Consider the following 26910-nt stretch of genomic DNA (forward strand, 5'->3'; position numbering starts at 1 on the left):
GCGGGATGCGGGGGGAACAGGGTGGAGGATGGAGTATGTCCCTGACCTCCATGGTGTCGGATGTCCCCGCACGGTGCAAGTTTCTCCGGGTGAAGAGGATTCCGATTCCTTGATAGCCGTCCATGCGATATTTTACTTGTGGCGATATGCCGTACGCTATCCTGGCGTTGTCGCCCGAGTCGGCGTCGGTGGCATAGAAACGTGCGATTTCCACCTCCGTTTCGTCATCCGCCACCACCACGTAGACGTGCTGGAGGTCCCTGGGGAAGCGTGGGGTGTGGTCGTTTCTGTCCAAGACGTTCACCGACACCACCACCCTCGTTTCAAGCGGGGGCACGCCGGTATCCACGATGGACACCTGGCACCGGTGGGACGGACGCACGCACAGACACACATGCACAACAACAACCGCCATTCAGCCACTAAGTGGCGGTGACATCACCACGATGCTTGTGCCAGGCTATGTGCACGTTGAGGCCACGTGAAGCATCGAACGCCTGCTAACACGAGGTCACGGGACAAACCCAGCAGGTGCAATGGGTCAACTGACTGGCTGATGCACAACATGTGCCCACTTGCTGTGCTTTAGCCACCCGGCACTCCGCTCGTTGTTGAGCATCGCTCCTCCGCCCTCCATTGTTGGAGGGCGGCTGCCTCCAACTGCCCAGTAGCGTCCTTCACGAGCCTCCTCCACAGAGGCCGATCTTGACACCTCTGGTACCAAGTCCACGCAGCTCCACACCCTCCTATACCACATCACTCTATCTCTTCTCCAACCCACAACTGCCCTAAAAAGACACACACACATCGACTTGCACACTCATATGACGCACACGCATATGGACTCGCACACACATTACTTTCATATTTACTAACTTTTAAAATAATAGTTTTCTATCTGCGTGACTTAAGTGAAAGAAGCAAGGGGGGGAAATGCAGGCGTCTGCCATGAGTAATTCAGAGTGAGGGCGATGGTGTCCCAACATTTTTGTGCAAACATTTTGCGCGAGCAAAAAATAAATAAATTGGTAAATAAATGAAAGTCAACGAAAAAATCAACTTATCCTACCTGTAACTATGAGCTGATGTGCACCAATTAAGCATGATTGACATGTCGCCGCTCAACCCCCGTACTGAGGGGGCAAGTGTAAATATGTTAGAATGAAGAAGACGTAATAATAGCATTCAGTGCAGGGATATGAGGTGGCTGCTGGTTCCTCCAAAGTACAGGAAACGCGATGATTCCCCTCAAAGTAGTTGTTTTGTGAGCAGGACAGTGATATTTAGAAAAGTAGCTATTTTGAAAGAGAAAACGTCTGCATAAGTGTCATTCCCTCGCGCATAAAGACGTGGTCGCAATAATAGCCATTTATATAAATAAGTGCACAACTTTATCTATCCGCTGCACTTTCCGTCGTTTTCATGCAGGGGCCACTGCAAACCTACGCTTCGGTGTCGATTCCCAGAGTCGACTTAGCCCCCACCGACACGACTTTGCCATTTGTTTGGCGACGAACGACATTTTCCCATTATCCCCACATACGCCATCTTATATATAAAAGTCTTCGCGTGCGCGCGCTTGCGGGGGATTTGGCTCTCAAACGGTGGGGTTCAAGTCCGAAAAAAATTGCCGGGTGGCACGCCCCGAGCCCCCTGCTTGGTATAGGCTATTCCGTTTTCCCAGCCGTCAACTTAAAATTAGTTTAATTAGCGATTTAGTGCCATTCTTATTTTATTTACTTACTGCACGAGCTCGACCGTACCCACTGACGCCAATTGCATGCACTGCTGTAGGGAAAGCACACTATGCACTGCTGTAGTAATAGCACGGACCACCACAGTCACTATGCACTGCTGTAGTAAAAGCAGGGACCAAAGTCCGTATGCACTCCAGTAGCTAAAGCAGGTACCACCACTGTATGCACTGTTGTAATCATACCAGCTACCACGACAATATGCTTGCACTGCTGCAGGGAAAGCAGGTACCACCACGATATGCACTGCTGTAATCATACCAGGTACCAGCACATTCAGTATGCACTGCTGTTGTTAAACCATGTACCACCACAGTATGCACTGCTGTTATCATAGCAGCTACCACCGCAGTTAGTATGCACTGCTTTTGTAAAAGCCGCTACCACCACTGTCAGTATGCACTGCCTTTGTGATAGCAGGTTCCACCACAATCACGAGGCACTGCTGTAGTGATACCACAAACCACCACAGTCGGTTTGCACTGCTGTAGTTCAAGCAAGTACCACCACAGTCTGTGTGCACTGCTGTAGTGAAATCAGGTACCACCACAGTCGGTATGCACTGCTGTAGTCATAGTGCATACCGTCGTGGTGTGTGCGTAAGTCCATGTGTGTGTGTGGTGTGTGTGTGTAAAAAAACTACTCTTTTTTAATTAAGTTACTTCTTTCACAGTAATAACGCCTGCGTCTAATTCCATGTGTGTGTGTGGGTCGATGTGCATGTCTGCGGCCATGTGTGTGTGTGAGTCAATGTGTGTGTGTGTGCGTCGCTCCTTGTCAGTCAGTGTAAATCAATTTCTTTCTATGTGTGTGTTTTTTGGTCCATGTGTGCGTGTGAGTCCATGTGTGTGTGTCTGTACGTACATGTGTGTGTGTGCGTACGTCCATGTGTGTGCGTACGCCCATGTGTGTGTCTCAGTCCCTGTTTGTGTGCCTCTATGTGCGTGTGTCAGTCCATGTATGTTTGTGTGGGAGTCTGTGTGTCAGTCGATGTGTGTATGGCAATGTGTCTATGTGTGGCAGTCCGTGTGTGTGTGTGCATCGATATGTATGTGTGTGTAAGTTCATGTCTGTGTGTGTGAGTCTATGTATTTGTGTGTGTCACTCGATGTGTGTGTGTAAGTCAATGTGTGTGTGTGACTTGATATGTGTGTGTGTCAGTCCATGTGCATGTGTGTTTGTCGCTGTGTGTGCGTGGCTCCATGTTAGTCAGTGTTAGTCCATTTTGTTGCGTGCCTGTAGGTCCATGTGTGAGTGTTAGTCCATATGTGTGCTTTATTCACTTGCTCAGGGCCTATGATACCATCATTAGGCCTGAGCTCTGGGTTGCTCCTCGTACTTTTCGAGTCCCTGACCCTCTGCTCACGATCCTTAAGGACCTTCATGATAGTGAGCGGTCCCACATCAAACTACGTAACCGTGAATCAGAGCCACTCACTGTACATCTTGGGGTGCGACAGGGATGTCCACTGCCTCCCACATTCTTTTACATATATTTGGACCAGGTATTTCGTTAAGCCTTCAATGCCTCTACCGGAAGAATTCACATCTGGAACAGATACAATGGGAGGCTCATCGATGCCCGGGTGCGGTCAATCGATGGCTCCCTATTGGCCAAACACGTTATGTATGCCGATGGTCTGGTAATTAATGCTCACTCAGAAGAGGAGCTGGACGCGCTGCTGCTCAACCTGGAGCTTGCCACTAAGAGGTGGGGCCTTGCCATCAGCCCCACCAAAACTAAGCACCTGCCTGGGTATTTTGTACCATCGGACAATCCACCCCCATAACTCACAATTGGTGATGGGCCAGTTGTAGAGAGTGCAGAGTTTCCCATACCTGCCCAGTGTACTCATGACTGGCTCCGGTTTAACACCAGAGGTCTCACTCTGAATCAGTTGAGCGGCATTATCTTTTCATCGGCTGTGTAACACTGCGCTGAAGCTACCTGGTCTCTCGCTCCGCACGAAGCTCCACATCGTCTCGCCCACGGTCATTCCCTCCCTTCTCTACACTTGCGAAACTTGGACCCCCCTAATGCAACATTTTCGCCGGTTATAAACATTTAGGTTGGCCTGCCTATGATCCTTCCTGGGTTTAACCAGGCTGGATTGTGTGATGAGCTCACAAATACTTGAAAGATCTGGACAAAGTCCCATTGGTGACCTCCTACGCCAGGCAAGGCTGCGTTGGCTGGGCCATGTAGCCTGCATGGCCAGGCAAGGCTGCGTTGGCTGGGCCATGTAGCCTGCATGCCCAGCCACCGCATGCCTAAACACCTTTTGTTCCACCGGATCGAAGGTCTCTAAACGGGCGCTAGAGAAGAGATGGAGTGATATGCTACAGGACGATGTGCAGCTGAGTGGACTTGTCGATGACTGGTACCAGCGGTGTCAAGGTCGGTATCTGTGGAGGAGCCTCGTGAAAGACGCTACAGGCCAGTTGGAGGCAGTCGGCCTCCAACAACAACGGAGGGCGGAGGAGCGACGCTCACAAAAACGAGCGGTGCACCGTGTGGCTAAAGCACAGCAAGTTAGCAGGGTACAGGGCACAGGTGGTGCATCTGCTAGTCATCTCAGTCGACCTGTGCCATCTGGGTCTGCCCCGTGACCTCCTGCCAGCAGGTGTTCGACACTTCACGTGGCCTCAAGGTGCAAGCGTTGTGGTGATGTCACTGCCACTTAGTGGCGAATGGCGGCTGTTCTTGTGCAGTCTATGTATGTATGTGTGAGTCGATATGTGTGTAACTCTGTGTGTTTGAGTCGATTTGTGTGTGTAACTACATGTGTCTCTCAAGTTGATGTCTGTGTGTGTGAGTCCATGTGTTTGCGTGCGTGTAAGTCAGTGGGTTTCTATGTGTATGGGTCCATGTCTGTTTGTAAGTCCATGTGTGTCTGCCTTTTTCGCCCGGGCAACGCTGGGTACTAACCGCAAGTCTAACCTATAAAAGGCATTTTTTCTCTGTCTGTCTCTCTGTCTGTCTGTCTGCATACGCTCAATTGCGGGGGATTTGGCTCTCGGACCGTGGGATTGGCGTCGAAAAAAATTTGCCGGGCGGCACGCCCCGGGCTCCGCGGTGCGAATAGGCCATTTCGTTTTCCCATCCGTCACCTTAAAAGTGGTTAAAATCGCGTTTTGGTGTGATCTATCTTTATTTAGTAATTTACTTTTGCCGACCGGCTCGCGACAAAGCACGCCGTTGCGCATGCGCGAAACGCTGACGCGAGTTGCCCCTGGCAACGGGCGCGCACGCCGTCGCTGCAGGGTGGACGCCATTTCTCATTCACGTTCTAAATGCAAACAAAATTTACACGCGACGCCGAGGTAAATTCATCAAAGTGTCACGTCCTCTTCTCTCCCCCCCCCCCACCCCAATGTGTGCAATTACTATTATAGGGTCGGTAGATACTAAAATTATCGTGCCTTTACACGATTATTCTAGCACGGGGGGGGGGGGGCAATCTAGGCGAGGCCGGGGGCTCTGCATGGTACTAGGCCTCAACACGCCACTCTTGTCAGGTGAGGACTTTGTGCTATAGAGTCGATATACCCAGCGTTGCCCGGGGCAAAAATATATTTTAAAACTTCTGAAAACTTAAAAACATAACATACCAATGCAAATATATAACTCAGTAATTTTAAATTCAACCTGAGCGCACCAAGAATCGATTCTTTAAATTGCACAAAGGAATCGAAGATTGTAGATTTTTTTAGAATCGCATATTCTCGTTTAATATACAGTAAGTTGGTTGCATGTCGGCAAGTATGCTAAACAATTCGAACAGACACACATTCACAAATTTCCCTTTCATATATAAGATGAAGTCACCATGTACTACTGTAGTGAAAGCTGTCATCATAGCAGTCGGTATGCACTGCTGTAGTCATAGCAGGATACCACCAGTCAGTATGCACTGCTGTAGTGAAAGCAGGAACCACCACAGTATGCACTGCTGTAATCATAGCAGGTCCAACCACAGCCAGTATGCACTCCTGTAGTGATAGTAGAAACTGCTATCCAGTTGGTAGATACTGCTATAGAGTTAGTAGATACTAACAGTCAGTATATACCACTACGGTCAGTAAATACTGCTACAGTCAGTAAATACTACGACACAGTCAGTAGATACTACTATACAGTTAGTTGTTACTACTATAGGGTCGGTAAATACTACTGTAGGCCCAGTAGATACTACTACAGTCAGTAGTTACTACAGTCACTAAATACTACAAAACAGGCAGTAGCTACTACTGGCTCAGTAGATACTACTATACAGTCAGTAGATACAACTACAGAGGCAAGAGATACTACTTACTCTATTGTATTAAGGGTGTGTAGGTATATATACCTACGCGGGGATAAAGATATTTTTTGAGGGGGTGGGTCGACAATTTTCAGAAACCTTTTAGATCAACTATGTACCCCACACTTTCTATGACTTTTTGGACTTGTGCAAGCCTCTTATAATTTTGTTGGTGGAGAAATGGACAAACGGCCCACCGGGCTTTCACAATACCTTAGTATCTGTGTATGTATATGTAAGGTTTTTAAGAGAAGTTTTGAAATATATATTTTTTTACCCGGGCAACGCCGGGTACTTCCTGCTAGTAGGTTAGATAAAATACTGTAGGAGCCAGAGGACATCCCTGTCGCAGAAACGGCTCCGACTCCCGGCCACGAAGTTTTACCTGGGCCCGCTCACCATCATGAAGGGTCAGGGACTCCCCATCACTACCACCACCACCCTCACAGTGACTCTCTCACCTCCAGCTCGTACTCCGCCTGCTTCTCTCTGTCCAGCGACTTGTCGGGGGTGTTAGATATGACGCCTGTGCCGAGTCGGTTCACCGGAGGTCAACCACAACCATATGCCGGCCGGCACATGCACGCACGCGGTGGGGGGGGGGGGGGTGGGGGAAGTTCGTTATCGTGATGTCGGACTCTGTTGAGTCACATCGCGTCAAATGGAAATGCGTCGATAGTAAATGTTGCTGTATGTTAGTGCTGTACTAGTAATGAATTGGCACGTTCTGTGGTGTATAGAAGTGTCGTGTAGTGTCCACCATACACTACAATTGTAAATGTTGTGAATTTGCTCTCCTCCCCCACCACCGGACGCACCTGACGTTTTGTTTACGGTGAACATTCCCCGTGGGTCTCCACTAACGATGTTGAACGTGAGGCCCTTGCCCCGGGGCACGCTGTCCTTGTCTGGGTCCCAGGCTTTCACTTGGAATATAACGGAATGAGAGTTCTCCATAGCGTCGGCCTGGTACCACGTCTGCGACACCCACGGGGGGTTGTCGTTCACGTCCTTGGGTGGGGGGGGGGGGGAACCACACATGGTACTCTCATCGTGCCGTTTTAAAACGCAGCGGCGCGTACGCACGTGTTGAGTGCGCGCGAGTTTCCGTACCTGCACCTCCACGTAGATGTGCAGTGTGGAGAAGCGTTGGAAGACTCCGCGATCCGTAGCGCGCACCTCGAGCCAGTAGCTTCTCACCGTCTCGCGATCCAGCGGCCGCATCGTGACGATCACCCCTGCCGTCACGAAACGCCGTGAACGACACGCAGCAGAGACGGGCACCAGCGTGAGCCGTCAGCCGGCGTCATGAACCATGAGGAGCAGGGAGAAGGAGGGTAGTGGTGGTGGTTGTAGTGGGTGCGGTCTACCGGTCTCCAGATGAATGCTGAAGACCCCCAGGTCGGATCCGCCCAAGAGGGAGTACCGCACCTCCCCGTCCAGACCCTCATCGTGGTCCGTGGCCGTGGCGGTGAAGATGGCAGTCCCCACGGGGATGTCCTCCGGCACGCGTTTGCTGTCCATGGAATCCGCGAACCGCGGGGCGTGGTTGTTCTCGTCCACGTCCGTCACTTCCACCGTCACCCGGCAGACGGTCGACGGTGGCCCCCTGGGGTCGCCGTCGTGCGTGGCCACCGTTAGGTCGTAGCGGCGTCGTCTCTCGAAGTCGAGCGGCCGTGCCAGCTGCAGGGCCCCGCTCGTCACATGCACCGTGAACGTGCCGTCCCCCTCGTCCACGCTAACCAGCGTGTAGTGCACCTCCCCGGCCGGCCCCACATCGGGGTCTCGAGCGTCCAGCCAGCCGAGGACGGCCCCCACCGGGACGTCTTCGGGCACGCGGAGACGGAGGGGGTCCGGCGCGCACGTGGGCGTGTGGTCGTCCACATCATCCACCGTCACGATCACCGCGGCGACGGAGGAGAGGCGGCTCTCTTCCGGCGCCAGGTCCGACGCCTCCACCAGCAGCGCGTGCTCGGCGCGCCGCTCGCGGTCCAGCGGCGCCGCCACCTCCACGGCGCCCGTCTCGGCGTCCACGCGGAAGAGGTCGGTGTCGGACAGCAGGCGGTAGCGCACGGAGCCCGCGTCACCCTCGTCGCCATCGGCGGCCTCCAGCCGGAGCACCTCGTGGCCCGGCCGCACTCTCTCCGGCACCCGGACCGCGTAGGCACGCCGCGAGAACTCCGGCCGGTTGTCGTTGACGTCCAAGATGACGACCCGGAGGGTGGCGCTCGCGGAACGCCGCGGCGTGCCCAGGTCGTGGATGACGACGTTCACGGAGTAGGAGGCGGTGGCCTCACGGTCAAGCGGCACCAGGACCCTCACGATGCCGGTCTCTGCGTCTACGGTGAAGCCGCTCGCCCCGTCGTCCGTCAGGGCGTATAGCAGCTTCCCCTCGAAGCCGTCGTCCGGATCCTCGGCCTCCATTCGGATGACCTCTGCCCCGACGGGCAGGTCCTCGCGGACTTCCACGGCGGCCGCCGGGGCGGCGAACGCCGGCACGTGCCGATTGACGGTGCTGGCGGTGACAGGGCGTGGGCGGTCTCGCCGTTGGTCCGCCCGGTGGAACATCTCGCCCATCCTCTGGGCGATCTCCGTCGCCACGCACTGCAATGACGGCCTCCAACCGGGACGGGCGTCCAGGACCGAGATGTTCAGGAACGTCTCTGCCGAGAGCTCCCCGTCGGTGGCCGTGAGGCCGAGGTGAAAGGCCCCCGCCGGCCCGACGGCGACGTCGGCCAGGGAACGCGCGAGCGTCATGACGCCAAGGGCGTCGTCGAGCGCGAAGAAGCCGCCCTCGTTCCCAGACGCGATGCCATAGAGCACTGGCCGGAGGTCGTCGGCGTCGATTGCCAACACTGTGAAGATCGGCTCGCCAGGCCGGAGGTCCCGGGGGATCTCACCCACGCAGTTCCTCACAAAGACGGGCGCATTGTCGTTCACGTTGGCGACGCGGACAGTCGCGATCACCTCCGCCTCCCGGCGGAACGGAGTCCCCCAGTCCGAGGCTCGCACGTGCAGCCAGTAGACCCCCGCCATCTCCTCGTGGTCCAGCGGCCCCGTCGTGACGATGATGCCCGTGAAGGGGTCAACGGCGAATGGGCCGGGCTCGGCGTCCGCCAGGCCGTACGTCACGCGGCCGTCGTACCCCTCGTCCTTGTCCGTGGCGTGCACGACGAGCACGAACGTGCCCGCCGGGACGTCCTCGCTCAACGAGGCGAAGTAGTTGGGCCGCTCGAAGACCGGGGCGTGCTCGTTGTAGTCCACGACGTCAATCGTGACGCTGGCGACGCCCGAGCCGACGTCGGTACCGACGTTGAACGCGAGGCGGCGTCTGTCGACCGCCGCCAGAGACTTGCGGACGGAGACGACCCCGGTGGCGGGGTTTACGGCGAAGAAGTAGCCATCGGCGCCGCCTCGGACGACGTACCGGCAGCTCCGCGCGCCGCAAGAGGCTCTGACCGCGAGCACGACGGCGCGGGGCGGAGACCGCCGCTCGACGGCGCCCGCGTAGACGCTCCGCTCGAACGCGCCGGCGGCGCCGCCCTCCCGGACCGTGACCGTGACGGGACGCGAGCGCTTTGGCGACCTCCCCCCGTCGCGCGCTTGCACGGTGAGGTTCACCCCGAAGGGGAAGTCCGCCCAGTCTACCCGCCCCGAGAGCCTCACCGCGTAGGTCGAGTCGGGGTCGGCTCCGTCCGTCGGGGTGACGGAGAACGCTCGGAGGGGGTCGCCGGCGATGATCTCCACGGCGCTGATCTCCCCCGCGGGGCCGCCGTCGTTGTCCTCCACTGCGAGCTCGGCGTACGAGGCGGCGGGGTCGGCAAATGACGCCCGCGGCCCGCGGGTCGCGACGACGGCAATGCGCGGGGGGTCTTGGTTCGCCCAGACCACGTTCACCGTGATGCGCGCCGAGCTGGACAGGCCACCGCTGTCGACGGCCAGCACCTTCAATATGTACATCCCCCAATCATCGGGCTTCAGCCTCTTGACGAGCATTACAGCGCCGCTCGTCGGATGCACGGCGAACATGTGATGTGCCAGGGCGTAACGGAAGCGCCCGTTGGGGCCCTCGTCAGCGTCCGTGGCGGCGACGCGAACGACGACGGTGCCCGCCGGCGCGTCGTCGGCGACGAGGAGGACGACGGTGCTCGCCGGCACGTTGAAGTCGCTCGCGCCGTACGATGACATCGAGAACAGCGGGCTGAATTCGTTGCGGTCCATCACCCGGACGTAGACCGTGATGAACGCCAGACAACGGCGGCTCCAGGTGACCGCCCTTATCCTCAGTACGTAGCCGGGGCGCTCCTCGCGGTTCAACGGCACATTCCCCGTGCGGATGCGCAAGATTAAAGTCTCACCCAAGCGGAACCCCACTGCCGTGAACCCGGCCCCCTCATCCCCGGATACGATGGAGTACGTGGGTATGGAGCCCGAGCGGCCGATGTAGAACCCCATCCTGCTGTGGCTCTCCACGTACGTCCTGGGCGCGGAGTTCTCGTAGACGGTGGCACTGTAGAAAAATCTGGCTAAGCACAAGGGCGGCTCCGGCTGGCCGCCGCACGGCGGCAGCAGCAGCAGCAGCAGCGGGAGGAGCGCCGAAGCCATCTTGTCGAGCGTCATGGTCTGCACTCGAGAGGCAATGACGACAATGACGAGACCGAGCAGCGGTCGGAAAGGCGGGTGCCACGAAAGTCTCCGGGTTCGTTCGGCGCTCCCAACGGGGTATCGGTCCTCCTTCTCCTGTAATATGTCAGATCAAGACCAAACATAAACCAAACAATTTTAAGTTTGCCAGGCAAGGCGCCCCCCACCGAGCTACCGGGTAGCGCTTTTTCAGTAGCGAACTGGCCGTCGTAAACGATAGCTCAGCAAAGTGGCTCATCATCGTCGTCACGTGGCCAAATACCAGGCGCAGTAGTTAACATCTCCTAGCCACCGTGATGATGATGAGAAATGTAAACTCCAAATCTACAGCAGCAGGCGTCTTCAGGGTTGGGATCAAACCCACGACCTCCTGCGTACCAGGCGAGGGAGGTGACATCTCCCGACCACCTTTTCCAGAGACCCATCCCCAACGTGGACATTTGCGGCGGCCAAATTACTCCTCAACGATCGCTCGAAGCAGTGGCGGAGCCAGTGGGGGGTGGGGTGGCACTGTTGTATATATAGGCCTTTTTCCATTTTTTTATATTAATGATTTTGCCAATATTTTTTTTTCATATAATCACTCGCGGGGTCGCTGGGAGCACAAACAAACAGAACCCCTCCCCCCCCCCTTTCGAGCAGCTGTCTTATCACTCTCGCAAAGATAATGACACCCTCCCCTCCCACCAACGGAAACGGTCAGTCATGAAGTCAAATTAAAAAAACACACGCCCCCCCCCCGCCCCCGCCGAAGGATAACAAACAGGCGTTTTGTTTTGGTGAACTTTTTCATGCTTCTGCTAACAAATGGTAAAAATTCCAAAACTTAGCGACCAAAGATGAAGCTAACATTATCGATCCTCACACTCACTCCACTTAAAAACCAAGCCACAATCTACATCAGTGGATCATTACTCATTTATGAATTCAATACTAATGTTATTTTCACCTTTAATAATTTTCTACACCTGACCGAAGCATCAATAATAATTCTAGCAGTCAGGGTTATTCCTAAGCCAAAACGAATCCTCTATCCTCGGGAAATCAGATACTAACAAGAAATTTTGGCATAAAAAGAGAGACACGGGCCATACATCACAATCGCAGCTACCAGCGGCAGAAGATGGCGACCATCAGCTCGACAAGAAGACACAGCAGCTCGGAAGAGGACAGCAAGCCAGCTCCGGGGCATGGCCTCGAGAGCAACAATGCGTGTGGTGCATCGCAGAGAAGAGGGACGAGGTGATGCTCTGTGCTGAGTTCGGCATGGACCGACAGAGTATCGCTGAAAGTTATTCTCAGCGTCAAGCAATCAACCTCTAGAAAGGGCGGAGAGGGCCAAGCATCGGCCAAGCCAGCCTTGTAGAAAACCATCTGCACACGAAATCGGCACCGCCAGCGAGAGACGTAGCAAGAGCGCGCAGCAGCGCCACCAGCGCCACCAAGCAAGGGTGCCAGCTGCCAAGCGTTGTGCCAACTCGGCTCATCCAGCAGGGGAAAGAGCCTGACCAGCCGCCCGTGAGTAAGAGTGTCAGCGCCAGCGAGCGCGCAGTGGGTTCGACCCACACGCACACCGACCAGCACCAGCTGGGAACCAAGACAAGAGATAGGGAACCAGCCGTCGTTCGTATACCCTCCCCCACCCTCACAAACCCACGACGCTCCCGGAGTCTGCTCACACAATAATTTACCAAAGAGACAATCCACACAATAAGAAGACTAATTATAAAAATGCATGAACCATCAGCTGGCCGTGAAGGCATCGCGGCTCAGCGAGTGATAAGAATACGTCGTTTATAAGTACATTAATTTTTTCTTATTTTGTTTTATGTGAATTTACTTCTAATCACATAAATTACCAATAGATTCATCGATACAAACTAAACTTTTGAAATCTTCATCACGAATCTACACGCTCACAGAGATAACATCATGTTAAACCCGTTTCTTTAGCATGTAATCTTGTCTACAAATTAATTAAAGCTTAGCCAAAGATAAGAATCTCCCGTAGGAGGGCACGCACCCCGCTGCACACCCTTATTCCAAGACATTTAGTTAATTATATAATCTTGCCGATGAATCTATTGATGTATACTTTTGCCTTTGGGGTATAATTTGCTTTTATTGCCTTTCGTATAAATATCGTTGCATGCCTGTTTTAAAGACTCTTCCTATCACCAACTAAGCTCGAGTTACGCGGTGGAATTAATCATATGTGCGGTTGCCAAAGTCAAACAACGCAACCATTGATGGTTAAATGTACTGCTCACTGTAGGAAATTTCCCCGATGGTACCGGGGGTAATTCCAAGCATGAGAGTTCGCATATTAAAGTGTCATGTTTTTGTTTATAATTAAAATTTCTTAACACAGAAGTGTTTGAGTGTTTCCTTCTTGAGTTCATGAGTAATAATCTTAATAATAAGAACTGTATCCTGCGGTGAGATTTGAATTTGGAGACCTGACATAAACAGTAATACATAATCAGTAAATGTTAAAGCAGGAATAATTGTATTATAATGATTTATAATGCAAACTTAGACAACGAAGCTGAGCTTAATCTAGCATACTTACAACACACCTGCATAACTTCATACAATTCATTGTATGATCCCGATTGATGATACGGCCCTGAGCAACGAAGCGAAGCCTAATTATCATAACTGCCCACATTAGCATAATCACATAAAATAATACGATTCTCTAATTAGCATAATTTATGCACATATTTACATCAAATACCATAATTTCGGATATATACACATTTTTCTAAATTTCATTAAATTTTTATTATTTTCATCAAAATTTTCATATCCGGCATATACAACAGCACGTGCCCTCCCCAATGATCGAATCATTGGGGTTTATTAGTAGAAAATCAACATTTTGCGACACCCACTGCCACTGTGTAGCATATTATTACGTGCCAGGGACTCTATGAAATGATAGGATATTAGTCCGAGTCCATAATTGGCAATAAGTAATGGCAAAGCAGTTAAAGTGACTCAGAATTGTGCGCAGTCGCGTATAGAGTACACTACACATTAGTATAGAGTGTAGTAGCAGTGGCAGTAGCGGTAGTAGTAGTGGTAGTCATGGTGATAGTACTAATGGTGGTAGTAGTGGTAGTTAGTGGTGATAGTAGTGGTGGTAGTAATAGTGGTGGTAGTGGTGATCATAGTAGTGGGAGTAATAGTGGTGATCATAGTAGTGGTAGTAATAGTGGTGGTAGTAGTAGTGGTAGTAGTGATAGTAGTGGTAGTAGTGATAGTAATAGTAGTGGTAGTGCGAGTGGTAGTAGTAGTAGTTAGTGGTGGAAGTAGTGGTAGTAGTAGTTAGTGGTGGTAGTAGTGGTAGTAATAGCAGTAAGTGGTGGTAGTAGTGGTAGTAAGAGTGGTAGTTAGTGGTGGTAGTAATAGTGGTGGTGGTAGTAGAAGTTAGTGGTGGTAGTAGTAGTTAGTGGTGGTAATAGTAGTGGTAATAGTGGTGGTAGTAGTGGTAGTAAGAGTGGTGGCATTAGTAGTGGTAGTAGTAATAGTGGTGGTAATAGTAGTAGTGGTAATAGTGGCGGTAGTAGTGGTAGTAATAGTGGCGGTAGTAGTGGTAGTAATAGTGGTGGCAGTAGTAGTGGTAGTTAGTGGTGGTAGTAGTAGTGATAGTGGTGGTAGTAGTAGTGATAGTGGTCGTAGTAGAGAGGGTAGAGGGAGAGAGCGAGGGAGATAAGACGCGGTTCAGTGATGGTGCAGAACAGACGTTTCAGCCTCAACCACCTCTACAGCAGCTATGCCGTTCAAAATACACATCGTTTATTGTTGGCGCCTGAGGTTACCGAAGTTGGTTTCACCACCTCAAGGATGAACTTGCAACCGAGTTCCCTGGAGAGATAACTGGTGAGGGGACCCCGCCGCAGACTGGCTTCCTGGAGGTGCAGATTATGGGAGGGAAACTTCTCCACTCCAAGGCCAACGGCGATGGGTTTGTAGACTCGGATGAGAAGCTACAAAAGATCTTCTTCAGTGGAGTGGAGAAAGCCCTCGAAAAGAAGTAGCCAGAATGTGTTGAAGCAGAAGCATGCTTTGCTTATTCTTGGTTCTTTCGGTAAAGTCACCACGTAGAAGGGAAACAATAAAATAATACAAATATAAAACAATACAATTCTCACGACGTTTCGACTGCAACACAAGCAATCATCATCAGGTGTGAAATTTTCTTGCTGTGGTTTTCACACATGATGATGATTGCTTGTGTTGCAGTCGAAACGTCGTGAGAATTTTATTGTTTTATATTTTTATTATTTTATTGTTTGCCTTCTACTTTACCGAAAGAACCAAGAATATGAATCCCTGCAGTCACTTAAGCTTTAAATCAAAACATGCTTTGCTTCTTAACAGAGGTAAAGGCTTGTCTGTGTCGCTGGTTCTAAAGAAATGTATTCATATTCTTAGTTTTTTCGGTAAAGTCATGTTGAAGAGAAACAACAAAATAACAAAATATATATAAAACAATAAAAAATTCTCACGACGTTTCGACCATAACTCAAACGGTCATCATCAGGTGTGTTGGTTTGCATAAATTTATTTTTAAACGGCACATTTATTTATAAAAAAAAACGTTGGCGTCACGCGCAGCGATTTGGCAGTTTGCCCAGGACTAGTCCATCTATATTTTTTTTTTTAAATAGGAGGGGGGAGACGAAATTTTTTATAATGTATGCTGTCTGAAAGCCACTGTAAGCGTGAACAATCAATTAAGAACTGAAATGGTTTATCAAATCTTTCCAATGATTGCTAAGATAGAATCCATCTTCTCGGTTGAAATTGTCTCTGTGCTTGTATATGTGGATAGCCTCATTAACGAATCTCTCATGGAAGCCAGATGGCTTACAAAGAACCTCCGTCTTGGAAAAGTCAATGGCATGTGAGCCTACTGAATTAGAACAATGATCTGCTACGGCCGAGGTGTTGGTCCTACCGTGTTTAAGGTCTGCTTTATGTTCACGAATGCGGTCCGAGACATGGCGTTTGGTTTCTCCAATGTAACTACTACCACAGAGGCAACTTAGTTTGTAGACACCAGGGTATTGTATGTCCGGAATCACATCTTTTACAGACGGAACCAGATCACGGATTTTATGTAATGTGTTGAAACGGACCTGGATCTTGTGTTTATTCAAGATTTTGGAGATCTTTTTTGTGATCCCAGCAATGTAGGGTAAAGTGATGGTTTTGAAAGGCTCCTCAATAGGGTTCTTCTTCATGGTTTGAGTGATAGCTTTGCGGATTGTATAGTCGGAGTAACCATTAGCCCTAAGAGCTTGGTGTACGTGCTTGAGTTCACTGCTTATGTGTTCCTGGTCGGATATGCATTGGGCTCTATGATACAGAGTCTTGATGAGAGAATTCTTCTGTGATGGATGGTGGTGGGAATCCGGTTTCAGATAAGCATCCGTATGGGTAGCTTTCCTGTAGACAGAGTGGCTCATTGAACCATCAGGTCTCTTTTTAATTAGGACATCCAAAAAAGGTATCTTGCCATCTATTTCGACTCCCATGGTAAATCTGATGGCTGGGTGTATGGAATTGATGTGGTCGAAGAATTGGTCTAGAGCAGGCCGGCCATGTGGCCAGATGACAAAAGTGTCATCCACGTACCTCTTCCATAAGGTTGGGCGCAGAGTGGCAGTCTGGATGGCGTCAGTCTCAAATTTCTCCATGAAAATGTTAGCTATAACTGGAGAAAGGGGGGAGCCCATTGGGGTGCCCTCAGTTTGTTTGTAGAAAGTTCCATTCCAAGTGAAGTATGTATTGGTTAAACAGTGTCTCACCAGGGGGGGTACCTCAGTGTTTAGTCCTTGATGAACCAAGTCTTCAATGATTGCAATGGTGTCAGGTACAGGAACCTTGGTGAATAAGGAAACTACATCAAAACTGACAAGCAGGTCGTCTGGGGACAGGGAAATACCCTTGATTGTCGATACCAGGTGAGTAGAATTTTGTACCGCAGAGGTGGTCTTTCCAGTGAAAGGACGCAGGATTTCAGACAAAAAACGAGCTAGTTTGTAGGTGGGGGAGCTGATAGTAGAGACTATGGGACGAAGAGGTGTATCAACTTTATGTATTTTTGGTAAGCCGTATAATCTTGGTGGCCTGGCAGCAGAAGGTTTCAACGAAAACTGTTTAGATTGATCAATTAATGCGGTTGAATCAGAAATTATTTTGTTGGTTTGCGTGACGAGGCTGTTGGTGGGATCTCTTTTTATTTTTTGTATAACTACCATCGTCGAGTAATTCTTTAATTTTGTTGTTGTATTCTATTTTATCCATGATTACAGTAGCATTGCCTTTGTCAGCTGAGAGGACTACAATATCATTCCTCTTTTTTAATTTATATAATTCAAAACGCTCATCTTTGCTGAGGTTAATAGCTGGCATCTTAGCGTTTTTGAGGGTTGCAGCGATTTCAGATCTTGCTACGTCTGCAGCGATGTGACCCAGGCCCCTGAGAGCAACGTCTACTTGGGCAATTATATCATTAACTGGTATGTGTTTAGGTGTGACTGCAAAGTTTAGACCTTTAGCTAAAACGGATTTCAGACCATCGGAAATAGAATTGTTACTGCGATTAATTACGACTTTATTAACGTCTAACTTTTTGGCGTGTGGGTCCGGTCTTTTGTTGAAGAGGAGGTTAAATTGGGAAATCAGGTTTTCCTTACATTTGGTCAACATAGTAGCAGCTGAAGAGGCAGTCATATTGTCTACATGTTCCCAATCCGATGTGGACATTATTGCCGTCAATGATAAGTGTGATTTGTAGAGTGTCTTGTCTAACTGATCTAGTTCTGTGCGTATAAGTCTGATTTTTTCTGAGATAAGAGCTAAGCTAGTTTTGAAAAGAATTCGTTTCGCATTAGAAGAAGTTACAGCAGCAGAGGTCAGTGTAAATGCGATTGGTATTACCCCAGAGTCGCGGCATCTCTTCAGGAAGGTGAGAGACTCGATCAGCTGAGCTTTCTTATCCCGGAGTTTGTTGAAGGATTTTAAAGTTATGTGAAAACCCTCCCCGTAGAGGCGATTAAATTTTGATTTAAAGCTTTCGTGACTGCAGTAATTCATATTCTTAGTTTTTTCGGTAAAGTCACGTTGAAGAGAAACAACAAAATAACAAAATATATATAAAACAATAAAAAATTCTCACGACGTTTCGACCATAACTCAAACGGTCATCATCAGGTGTGTTGGTTTGCATAAATGTATTTTTAAACGGCACATTTATTTATTTATAAAAAAAACGTTGGCGTCACGCGCAGCGATTTGGCAGTTTGCCCAGGACTAGTCCATCTATTTTTTTTTTTGAAAAGAGGAGGGGGGAGACAAAATTTTTTATAATGTATGCTGTCTGAAAGCCACTGTAAGCGTGAACAATCAATTAAGAACTGAAATGGTTTATCAAATCTTTCCAATGATTGCTAAGATAGAATCCATCTTCTCGGTTGAAATTGTCTCTGTGCTTGTATATGTAGATAGCCTCATGAACGAATCTCTCATGGAAGCCAGATGGCTTACAAAGAACCTCCGTCTTGGAAAGTCAATGGCATGTGAGCCTACTGAATTAGAACAATGATCTGCTACGGCCGAGGTGTTGGTCCTACCGTGTTTAAGGTCTGCTTTATGTTCACGAATGCGGTCCGAGACATGGCGTTTGGTTTCTCCAATGTAACTACTACCACAGAGGCAACTTAGTTTGTAGACACCAGGGTATTGTATGTCCGGAATCACATCTTTTACAGACGGAACCAGATCACGGATTTTATGTAATGTGTTGAAACGGACCTGGATCTTGTGTTTATTCAAGATTTTGGAGATCTTTTTTGTGATCCCAGCAATGTAGGGTAAAGTGATGGTTTTGAAAGGCTCCTCAAGAGGGTTCTTCTTCATGGTTTGAGTGATAGCTTTGCGGATTGTATAGTCGGAGTAACCATTAGCCCTAAGAGCTTGGTGTACGTGCTTGAGTTCACTGCTTATGTGTTCCTGGTCGGATATGCATTGGGCTCTATGATACAGAGTCTTGATGAGAGAATTCTTCTGTGATGGATGGTGGTGGGAATCCGGTTTCAGATAAGCATCCGTATGGGTAGCTTTCCTGTAGACAGAGTGGCTCATTGAACCATCAGGTCTCTTTTTAATTAGGACATCCAAAAAAGGTATCTTGCCATCTATTTCGACTCCCATGGTAAATCTGATGGTTGGGTGTATGGAATTGATGTGGTCGAAGAATTGGTCTAGAGCAGGCCGGCCATGTGGCCAGATGACAAAAGTGTCATCCACGTACCTCTTCCATAAGGTTGGGCGCAGAGTGGCAGTCTGGATGGCGTCAGTCTCAAATTTCTCCATGAAAATGTTAGCTATAACTGGAGAAAGGGGGGAGCCCATTGGGGTGCCCTCAGTTTGTTTGTAGAAAGTTCCATTCCAAGTGAAGTATGTATTGGTTAAACAGTGTCTCACCAGGGGGGGTACCTCAGTGTTTAGTCCTTGATGAACCAAGTCTTCAATGATTGCAATGGTGTCAGGTACAGGAACCTTGGTGAATAAGGAAACTACATCAAAACTGACAAGCAGGTCGTCTGGGGACAGGGAAATACCCTTGATTGTCGATACCAGGTGAGTAGAATTTTGTACCGCAGAGGTGGTCTTTCCAGTGAAAGGACGCAGGATTTCAGACAAAAAACGAGCTAGTTTGTAGGTGGGGGAGCTGATAGTAGAGACTATGGGACGAAGAGGTGTATCAACTTTATGTATTTTTGGTAAGCCGTATAATCTTGGTGGCCTGGCAGCAGAAGGTTTCAACGAAAACTGTTTAGATTGATCAATTAATGCGGTTGAATCAGAAATTATTTTGTTGGTTTGCGTGACGAGGCTGTTGGTGGGATCTCTTTTTATTTTTGTATAACTACCATCGTCGAGTAATTCTTTAATTTTGTTGTTGTATTCTATTTTATCCATGATGACAGTAGCATTGCCTTTGTCAGCTGAGAGGACTACAATATCATTCCTCTTTTTTAATTTATATAATTCAAAACGCTCATCTTTGCTGAGGTTGCTAGCTGGCATCTTAGCGTTTTTGAGGGTTGCAGCGATTTCAGATCTTGCTACGTCTGCAGCAATGTGACCCAGGCCCCTGAGAGCAACGTCTACTTGGGCAATTATATCATTAACTGGTATGTGTTTAGGTGTGACTGCAAAGTTTAGACCTTTAGCTAAAACGGATTTCAGACCATCGGAAATAGAATTGTTACTGCGATTAATTACGACTTTATTAACATCTAACTTTTTGGTGTGTGGGTCCGGTCTTTTGTTGAAGAGGAGGTTAAATTTGGAAATCAGGTTTTCCTTACATTTGGTCAACATAGTAGCAGCTGAAGAGGCAGTCATATTGTCTACATGTTCCCAATCCGATGTGGACATTATTGCCGTCAATGATAAGTGTGATTTGTAGAGTGTCTTGTCTAACTGATCTAGTTCTGTGCGTATAAGTCTGATTTTTTCTGAGATAAGAGCTAAGCTAGTTTTGAAAAGAATTCATTTCGCATTAGAAGAAGTTACAGCAGCAGAGGTCAGTGTAAATGCGATTGGTATTACCCCAGAGTCGCGGCATCTCTTCAGGAAGGTGAGAGACTCGATCAGCTGAGCTTTCTTATCCCGGAGTTTGTTGAAGGATCTTAAAGTTTATGCAAACCAACACACCTGATGATGACCGTTTGAGTTATGGTCGAAACGTCGTGAGAATTTTTTATTGTTTTATATATATTTTATTTTGTTGTTTCTCTTCAACGTGACTTTACCGAAAAAACTAAGAATATGAATTACTGCAGTCACGAAAGCTTTAAATCAAAATTTAAATGTATTCATGTTAAAATAATGTATGATTCAAAGCTAGCACATTTATAATAAGAAATCAGTCAGCATGTGTTAAATAGTCCACTGCTGTACACACAGCTTTTGTTAAACTGGCACAAGAGCAAATGTAACTTTTCAGTGAATATTTTTATATGAAAATAATATCTTACATTAGCACGTACAATTTGTTTTCTGGGAGTTTATATATATCCAAATTATTAATCATTACCAACAAATGTACTTGGTTTCCACGTCTCATTTGCTCTTTTTTTAAAGTTGACTAAAATGCAAACACATCCTTTGTTCTGATTAACAGCTCGATAAATCTTAAAAAAATCTAGATTTTTGTTTTAACCACTGCCTGCTCTTGCTCCCCAGTGCCTTAATCGTCGTAAAAAATGGTTTTGTTTCATACACTGCTGTCGTGATAACTTCCTCTTGTTTTGTGGCCCCCTTTGGTGACAGCTTTAACAGGACTCGTGGTCGTTTCACCGTGAGCCGGCGTCGGATGAAGGAGATGGCTCTCAGCGCCCTACCACGATGAACAAACCACTAACGAGTTAAACTCTTGTCAATCGTCTCCTCTGCATACACATCTATCACTTTGTTGCAACTGGGGAGGAGACGCTGGTGTTTTTTTTATTGATTTTAAATTTCACTTGGGGGTAGGTATGTTGTCAATTGTATCGTTTAATTCCCGCACAGACTTTACTTCGAAATTGGTCTTCAATAAACCCGCGATCTTGATAGAATGCATTGAATTAGAAGACAGACTTTGTTGTGTTTACTGTTCTAAAGTGTGTTTTTTTGTAGTTTTCAATTGTTGGGCTTAACTGTTAACTGTTCCTTCGAAAAAGCAAATAACTGAAAACACGAGTTGCAGGGGTTTAACTTTGGCTAATCATTGTCCCAAACTAAGGAAGTTTTGTAGTAATGGCATGCATACATGTCCTAATTGGTATTGGCAGTAAACACAATGCATTCAGAGTCTTCAATACATATAAACATTCAGGAGTTTCAAAAACCATTCCGGACTGGGCCAGTCTGATATTTGACAACACGTATTTTTTGTTGTTATTGAGCATACATTGCACTATTTATATCAACGTTGATTAACCAAAACCAATTTCAAGTATGCTGCTGCAGTGGAGTCGTCGTGCAGTGCATTTCACACTGCTGAAAATAATCCCACACACTTGGTTCCCCTGATCACAACGGAGCCATTGACATTAGCAGTGTCGTCTACTGTATTACAGTGAAGCTACACTGTACTCGGCAGGGATTTTGTCTTAACGCCTACGTACAGTGAGGGAAAAAAGTATTTGATCCCCTGCTGATTTTGTACGTTTGCCCACTGACAAAGAAATGATCAGTCAATCATTTTAATGGTAGGTTTATTTGAACAGTGAGAGACAGAATAACAACAAAACAATCCAGAATAACGCATGTCAAAAATGTTATAAATTGATTTGCATTTTAATGAGGGAAATAAGTATTTGACCCCCTCTCAATCAGAAAGATTTCTGGCTCCCAGGTGTCTTTTATACAGGTAACGAGCTGAGATTAGGAGCACACTCTTAAAGGGTATGCGTCCTCCTCGGTCTCAAGAGTCCCTGGAGAAGCTCGCGGTCGTGACGAGAGCCATCACCAGGGAACGCGTCCGTCGTGAACGACGCCCTCGAGAAAATTCTGATGGACAAACCATTGGGCTAACGAGCTAAAGAAGTACTTGACAGACTTTCCCGCTGAATAATTCTACATGGAGAAGACTCAACCCTCAATCGATGCCAGTCTACTGCCAAATTGCTCGTCACAATTTACTTTACAGTTACGAGCCGCGAGTAAAAAAAATAGCATTTCGTGCAAGTCGTGTTTTTCGAATAACAAACCTTGCCAATGTATACAGGAGATTGTGACTTTCAGTTATTTTCATTTAAAGATGTATAAAAGGTTGCAGACCATCAAACACCGAATTCTAAAAAAAAGAGAGAGAGGGAAAGAGAGAGAGGGAGAGAGAGAGAGAGGGAGAGAGAGAGGGAGGGAGAGAGAGAGGGAGAGAGAGAGGGAGAGAGAGAGAGGGAGAGAGATATGGGCAAAGTGCACACCAGGCTGTTGTGCCAACAATACATCTGGGGGAGCACCAGACTGAAGAACGCGGACATCACCGACATGGAAGCCCGAGTCCTCAATTTGGAGGGTCGCCTCGCCGAGGACAGCGACCCTGCTCTTCTCCAAGAATACGAGGAGAATAGGGAGCGTCTCAAAGGGCTACAGGAGGAGCAGACGAGGGGAGCGTTTGTGCGATCCCGGGTGATGCTCATCACGGACCTCGACACGGGATCCCCGCTTTTCTACTCCCTCGGGAGGCAGAATGGGAGACGCAAATCCATGGAGTGCCTCTTTGATGGTGACGGTGTCCTGGTGCACGAACTCCAGCAGAAGTCGACCATCATCAGAGACTTCTACGGCAGCCTGTTCTCCCCTGAAGAAACATCGGAACCGGCCCAGGCGGAGGCATGGAGTGGTCTACCCACCCTGGGGGAAGATGGGAAAGAGCTGCTAGAGCAAAAGCTCACCAGGACTGACCTTGACGCAGCTGTAAGAGGACCTTTCCCAAATAAATCCCCAGGGTTAGACGGCCTAACAGGGGAATTTTACGCCGCTTTTTGGCCATCCCTGCGGGAGGACTACAGAGAGGTGCTGTAGGAAGCCTCAGTCACTGGGGTGATGCCTCAGTCTTGGAGGAGGGCGGTGCTCACTCTGCTTCCCAAGAACGGAGACCTGAGGCACCTACCAAACTGGCGTCCGGTCTCCCTCCTGAACACAGACTACAAAATATTGATGAAGGCTCTCTCCCTGCGACTGAAAGGGGTGATTGCACAAGTCGTACACGGGAAAAAGTCCTACACCATCCCCGGACGAACCATCCACGACGGCATCTTCCTGATCAGGGACCTCATCGCGGTGTCCCAGAGGTTGGGCATCCCAATCGCGTTTCTGGCTCTTGACCAGGAAAAGGCTTTTGACAGAGTGGACCACAAGTACCTGCTGGGAACCCTCAAGACCTTGGGTTTTGGGGATACCTTTGTCCGAACGATCCGCCTACTCTACACCAAGGCGGAGTGCATGATTAAGATCAACGGCGCCCTCACTGCCCCGGTCAAATTCGAGCGAGGAGTGAGACAGGGATGCCTATTGTCGGGCCAACTTTATGCCCTGGCATTAGAGCCTTTCCTGAATCTCATAAGGCGGAGACTCAGCGGCCTGGTGCTGAGGGAACCAAGCGTCAAGTTGGTCCTGACGGCATACGCCGATGACGTCCTCCTCATCCTGCGCTCCCTGGCTGATGTCGCCCTGCTGCATGAGTGCCTGGAGGTCTTTTCGAAAGCCTCCTCATCAAAAATGAACTGGCAAAAGTGCAGCGGCCTGCTGGTTGGAGCGTGGAACATGACCGAGTGTCCCGAGAAGGCAAAAGCCATCAATTGGAGCACAACATCGCTGCACCACCTGGGGGTGTTCCTCGGACCAGAGGAGGAACCACCACAGAGGAACTGGGTCGAGCTGGAGGAGAAGGTGAAGGAGCGGCTGGCCACCTGGAGTCGCCTGTGCAAGTTCCTCACCTTCAGGACAAAGACGTTGGTGGTGAACCAGCTGGTGACGTCCATGCTATGGCACCGACTCTTCTCCCTGCACCCCCCCATGAGCCTCGTCAACGCACTTCAGAAGCGAGTCCTCGACTTCTTCTGGTCGGGTGGAGGACACCGGGTCGCGGCTGGGGTCCTGGCCCTGCCACTGGACGAGGGCGGTCACGGGCTGCAGAGTCAGCTGGCCACCTTCCAACTGCAGGCAGCGCAAAAGTTCCTGCACGCGGCCCCTGCACCGGCCAGGAGCGTCACGGCCTCCTTCCTCCTGAAACAGCTGAGGGGTCTGCAGTGCTCCAAGCAACTATTCTACATAGACCTGCAGGGCCTCCCACTGGGACAGCTGCCACCCTTCTACAGAAGCATCCTGCAGACATGGAGCTCCCTCGCCGTCAGGAGGCTGAACCAACCGCGATCGGCCGAGGATCTGGTCTTCGAACCGATCCTCAGGAACCCACAGACAAAGCTACCATCCACAACCACCACCCCTGGCATGGAGAGGCGCCTCGCCAACGCGCGGCTCACCAGGATGGGAGATCTGGTGGAGCCTGAAACACTGGGCCGGTGGCTCGGACCAGCAGACGTGGCCGCAAAGACAGGGCTGCAGTCGCTCCGGGTGGCTGCCCGGATCCTGGCCGAAGCCAAGGGGGCCTTCTCAGCGGCAGCGGGGAGAATGCCCCCCATCGGCGTTGGGGATGACGAGGCCCCTCTCGGTCCCCCTCCACCGGAGCTCTCAGTGGTGCCACTGCATCGCCAAACGAAGGCGGATCACAACCTGTGCCAGCTAGAAGACCTACCGGAGGTGGCCTTCGCAAATGTAAAGAGGAAGGTGCTCTACTCCTACATGGTCCGGTTCCACCAACAGGACACCCTGAGGAGCTACAAGGACCATGCCTGGAGGAAAGCCCTGCCCTGCGTCTCTCCGGAGAAGCCTCGCTGGAGGCAACTCTACTGCAGACGGACGCACAACCGCATCGGCGACCTCAGCTGGAGCATCGCCCACGGCACCGTCACCACCAACGTCTCCCTGGCGCGCTTCACCGATACGTCCCCGGAGTGCCGGTTCTGCGGTAAAATGGAGACGGTGGCGCACCAATACGTGGAGTGCAAGAGCCTGGACTCGCTGTTCAAGGTCCTGAGAAACATCCTCCTAAGGTTCAGCCTCCACTTCTCCCCGACGGTCCTCATCTTTGGATACCCGAAGGGCGACGGACCCCAACATCTTCAGGGGCTGGTCAACGTGCTCTTCGGCTACGCCAAGTTTGCCATATACAGGGCGAGGAAGGTGGCCCTGGAGGGGCAACGTCCGGCCAGCAGCCTGGGCATCTTCCGCGCTCTGGTCGGAGCCAGGGTGTGGCTGGAGTTCCGCCACGCGCGGCTGACCCACGCCGTGCCGGCCTTCAAGGAGCAGTGGGCGCTGGAGGAGGCCATGTGCTCGGTGGCAGATGACGGAGAGCTCTGCATGCAGATCTAAGCTACCCGTCGGAGGCCGTTTGACTGTGGGAAGGGCTGCGTGTAGATGCAGCACTTGTGGTAGTTATAAAGAAAAAAGAGAGCGAGAGAGAGCCAAATGGAGTAGGAAGAGAGGGGGCAGAGAGAGAGGGGGCAGAGAGGGGGTAGAGAGAGAGGAGAGGCAGAGAGGGGGGTAGAGAGAGAGGGGGGGCAGAGAGGGGGTAGAGAGAGAGGGAAGGGGAAAGAAAAAAAAGAATTTTTTTTGGGTCTTTCACTTAAAAGGGGGGGGGGGGGTTACATAAAGCAAAGCATTAAAAAAAAACGAAATGATGAACGGAGCAAAGTGTCGACTACACCGAGCATCTTCTTGTTTCTTCTGATCGTAAAAAAAATAGAGGGAGAGAGAGCGAGAGAGAGAGAGCGAGAGAGAGGGAGAGAGAGGGAGCGAGAGAGAGCGGGAGAGAGAGGGAGAGAGAGCGAGAGAGAGGGAGAGAGAGAGAGGGAAGGGGAAAGAAAAAATATATTTTTTTGGGTCTTTCACTTAAAAGGGGGGGGGGGGGGTGTTACATAAAGCAAAGCATTAAAAAAACACAAAAAAACTAAATGATGAACGGAGCAAAGAGCCGACTACACCGAGCATCTTCTTGTTTCTTCTGATCGTAAAAAAAGAGAGAGAGGGAGAGAGAGGGCTCCACTTTGTGCTGCTCTTGGCTGGCATCTAGCAGCTCACTACTGCGTGCCGCGTGTGTGTGGTGACCACCACGGGTAACGAGACACACACACTCCACGGGGATGACGATGCAATGGTGACGAGGACAGCTCCTCGTCGTGATACTCTACCTGCTGCGCAAAGAGCGGAGACCGAAGAGGCCGACGCCGAGGAGCCGCGGTCGGAGCCGGCGGAATCCTTCTCAGAGACGGCGAACAGACGCCATCGCTCCCGGGACTCGGCCTTTGTGGGCGTGGCCCTTTGGTCACGCCCCTTCTTAGGCCCCGCCCCTTGACTACGCCCCTTTCCAGGACCATCCATTGGCCACGCCCCCTTTTCAGGCTCCGCCCTTGGTCACGCCCCCGTTCCTAATTAATAACATTCAGTAGAGTCACGTAGGCATAAGAAATAATAAAATTACATAATAGCGTACGACGTTTCGATTGCAACAAAAGCAATCATCAGGTACAGAAGAGCTAAATTTAAGAGAGAGAGGAAACACATAACTGCAG

The 26910-nt window shown here is 49.9% G+C and overlaps 1 protein-coding gene and 1 pseudogene across 3 annotated transcripts in view; one reads left to right on the forward strand and one right to left on the reverse strand.

The window, feature by feature from the left end:
* LOC142920245 (protocadherin Fat 1-like) overlaps positions 1-26646 on the reverse strand; it is a 44251-nt gene extending 17605 nt beyond the window's left edge. For all 3 annotated transcript variants that reach the window (XM_076062755.1, XM_076062754.1, XM_076062753.1), the window contains exons 1-6: positions 26530-26646; positions 7429-10798; positions 7172-7296; positions 6877-7069; positions 6520-6584; positions 47-358 (exon numbers count right to left, since the gene is read on the reverse strand). In XM_076062755.1, the coding sequence (XP_075918870.1) occupies positions 47-358; positions 6520-6584; positions 6877-7069; positions 7172-7296; positions 7429-10678 (3945 nt within the window). In that variant the 5' untranslated portion in view covers positions 10679-10798; positions 26530-26646. The remainder of the gene's footprint in view (positions 1-46; positions 359-6519; positions 6585-6876; positions 7070-7171; positions 7297-7428; positions 10799-26529) is intronic.
* On the forward strand, positions 14484-21117 carry LOC116937277 (selenoprotein W pseudogene; annotated as a pseudogene).
* Positions 26647-26910: the final 264 nt, after the last annotated feature.

Source organism: Petromyzon marinus, unplaced genomic scaffold (genome assembly GCF_048934315.1).
Source record: "Petromyzon marinus isolate PM22_M1 ecotype Great Lakes invasive population unplaced genomic scaffold, UKy_Petmar_22M1.pri1.0 PM_G_Scaffold_7, whole genome shotgun sequence".
Classification (NCBI taxonomy): domain Eukaryota; kingdom Metazoa; phylum Chordata; class Hyperoartia; order Petromyzontiformes; family Petromyzontidae; genus Petromyzon; species Petromyzon marinus.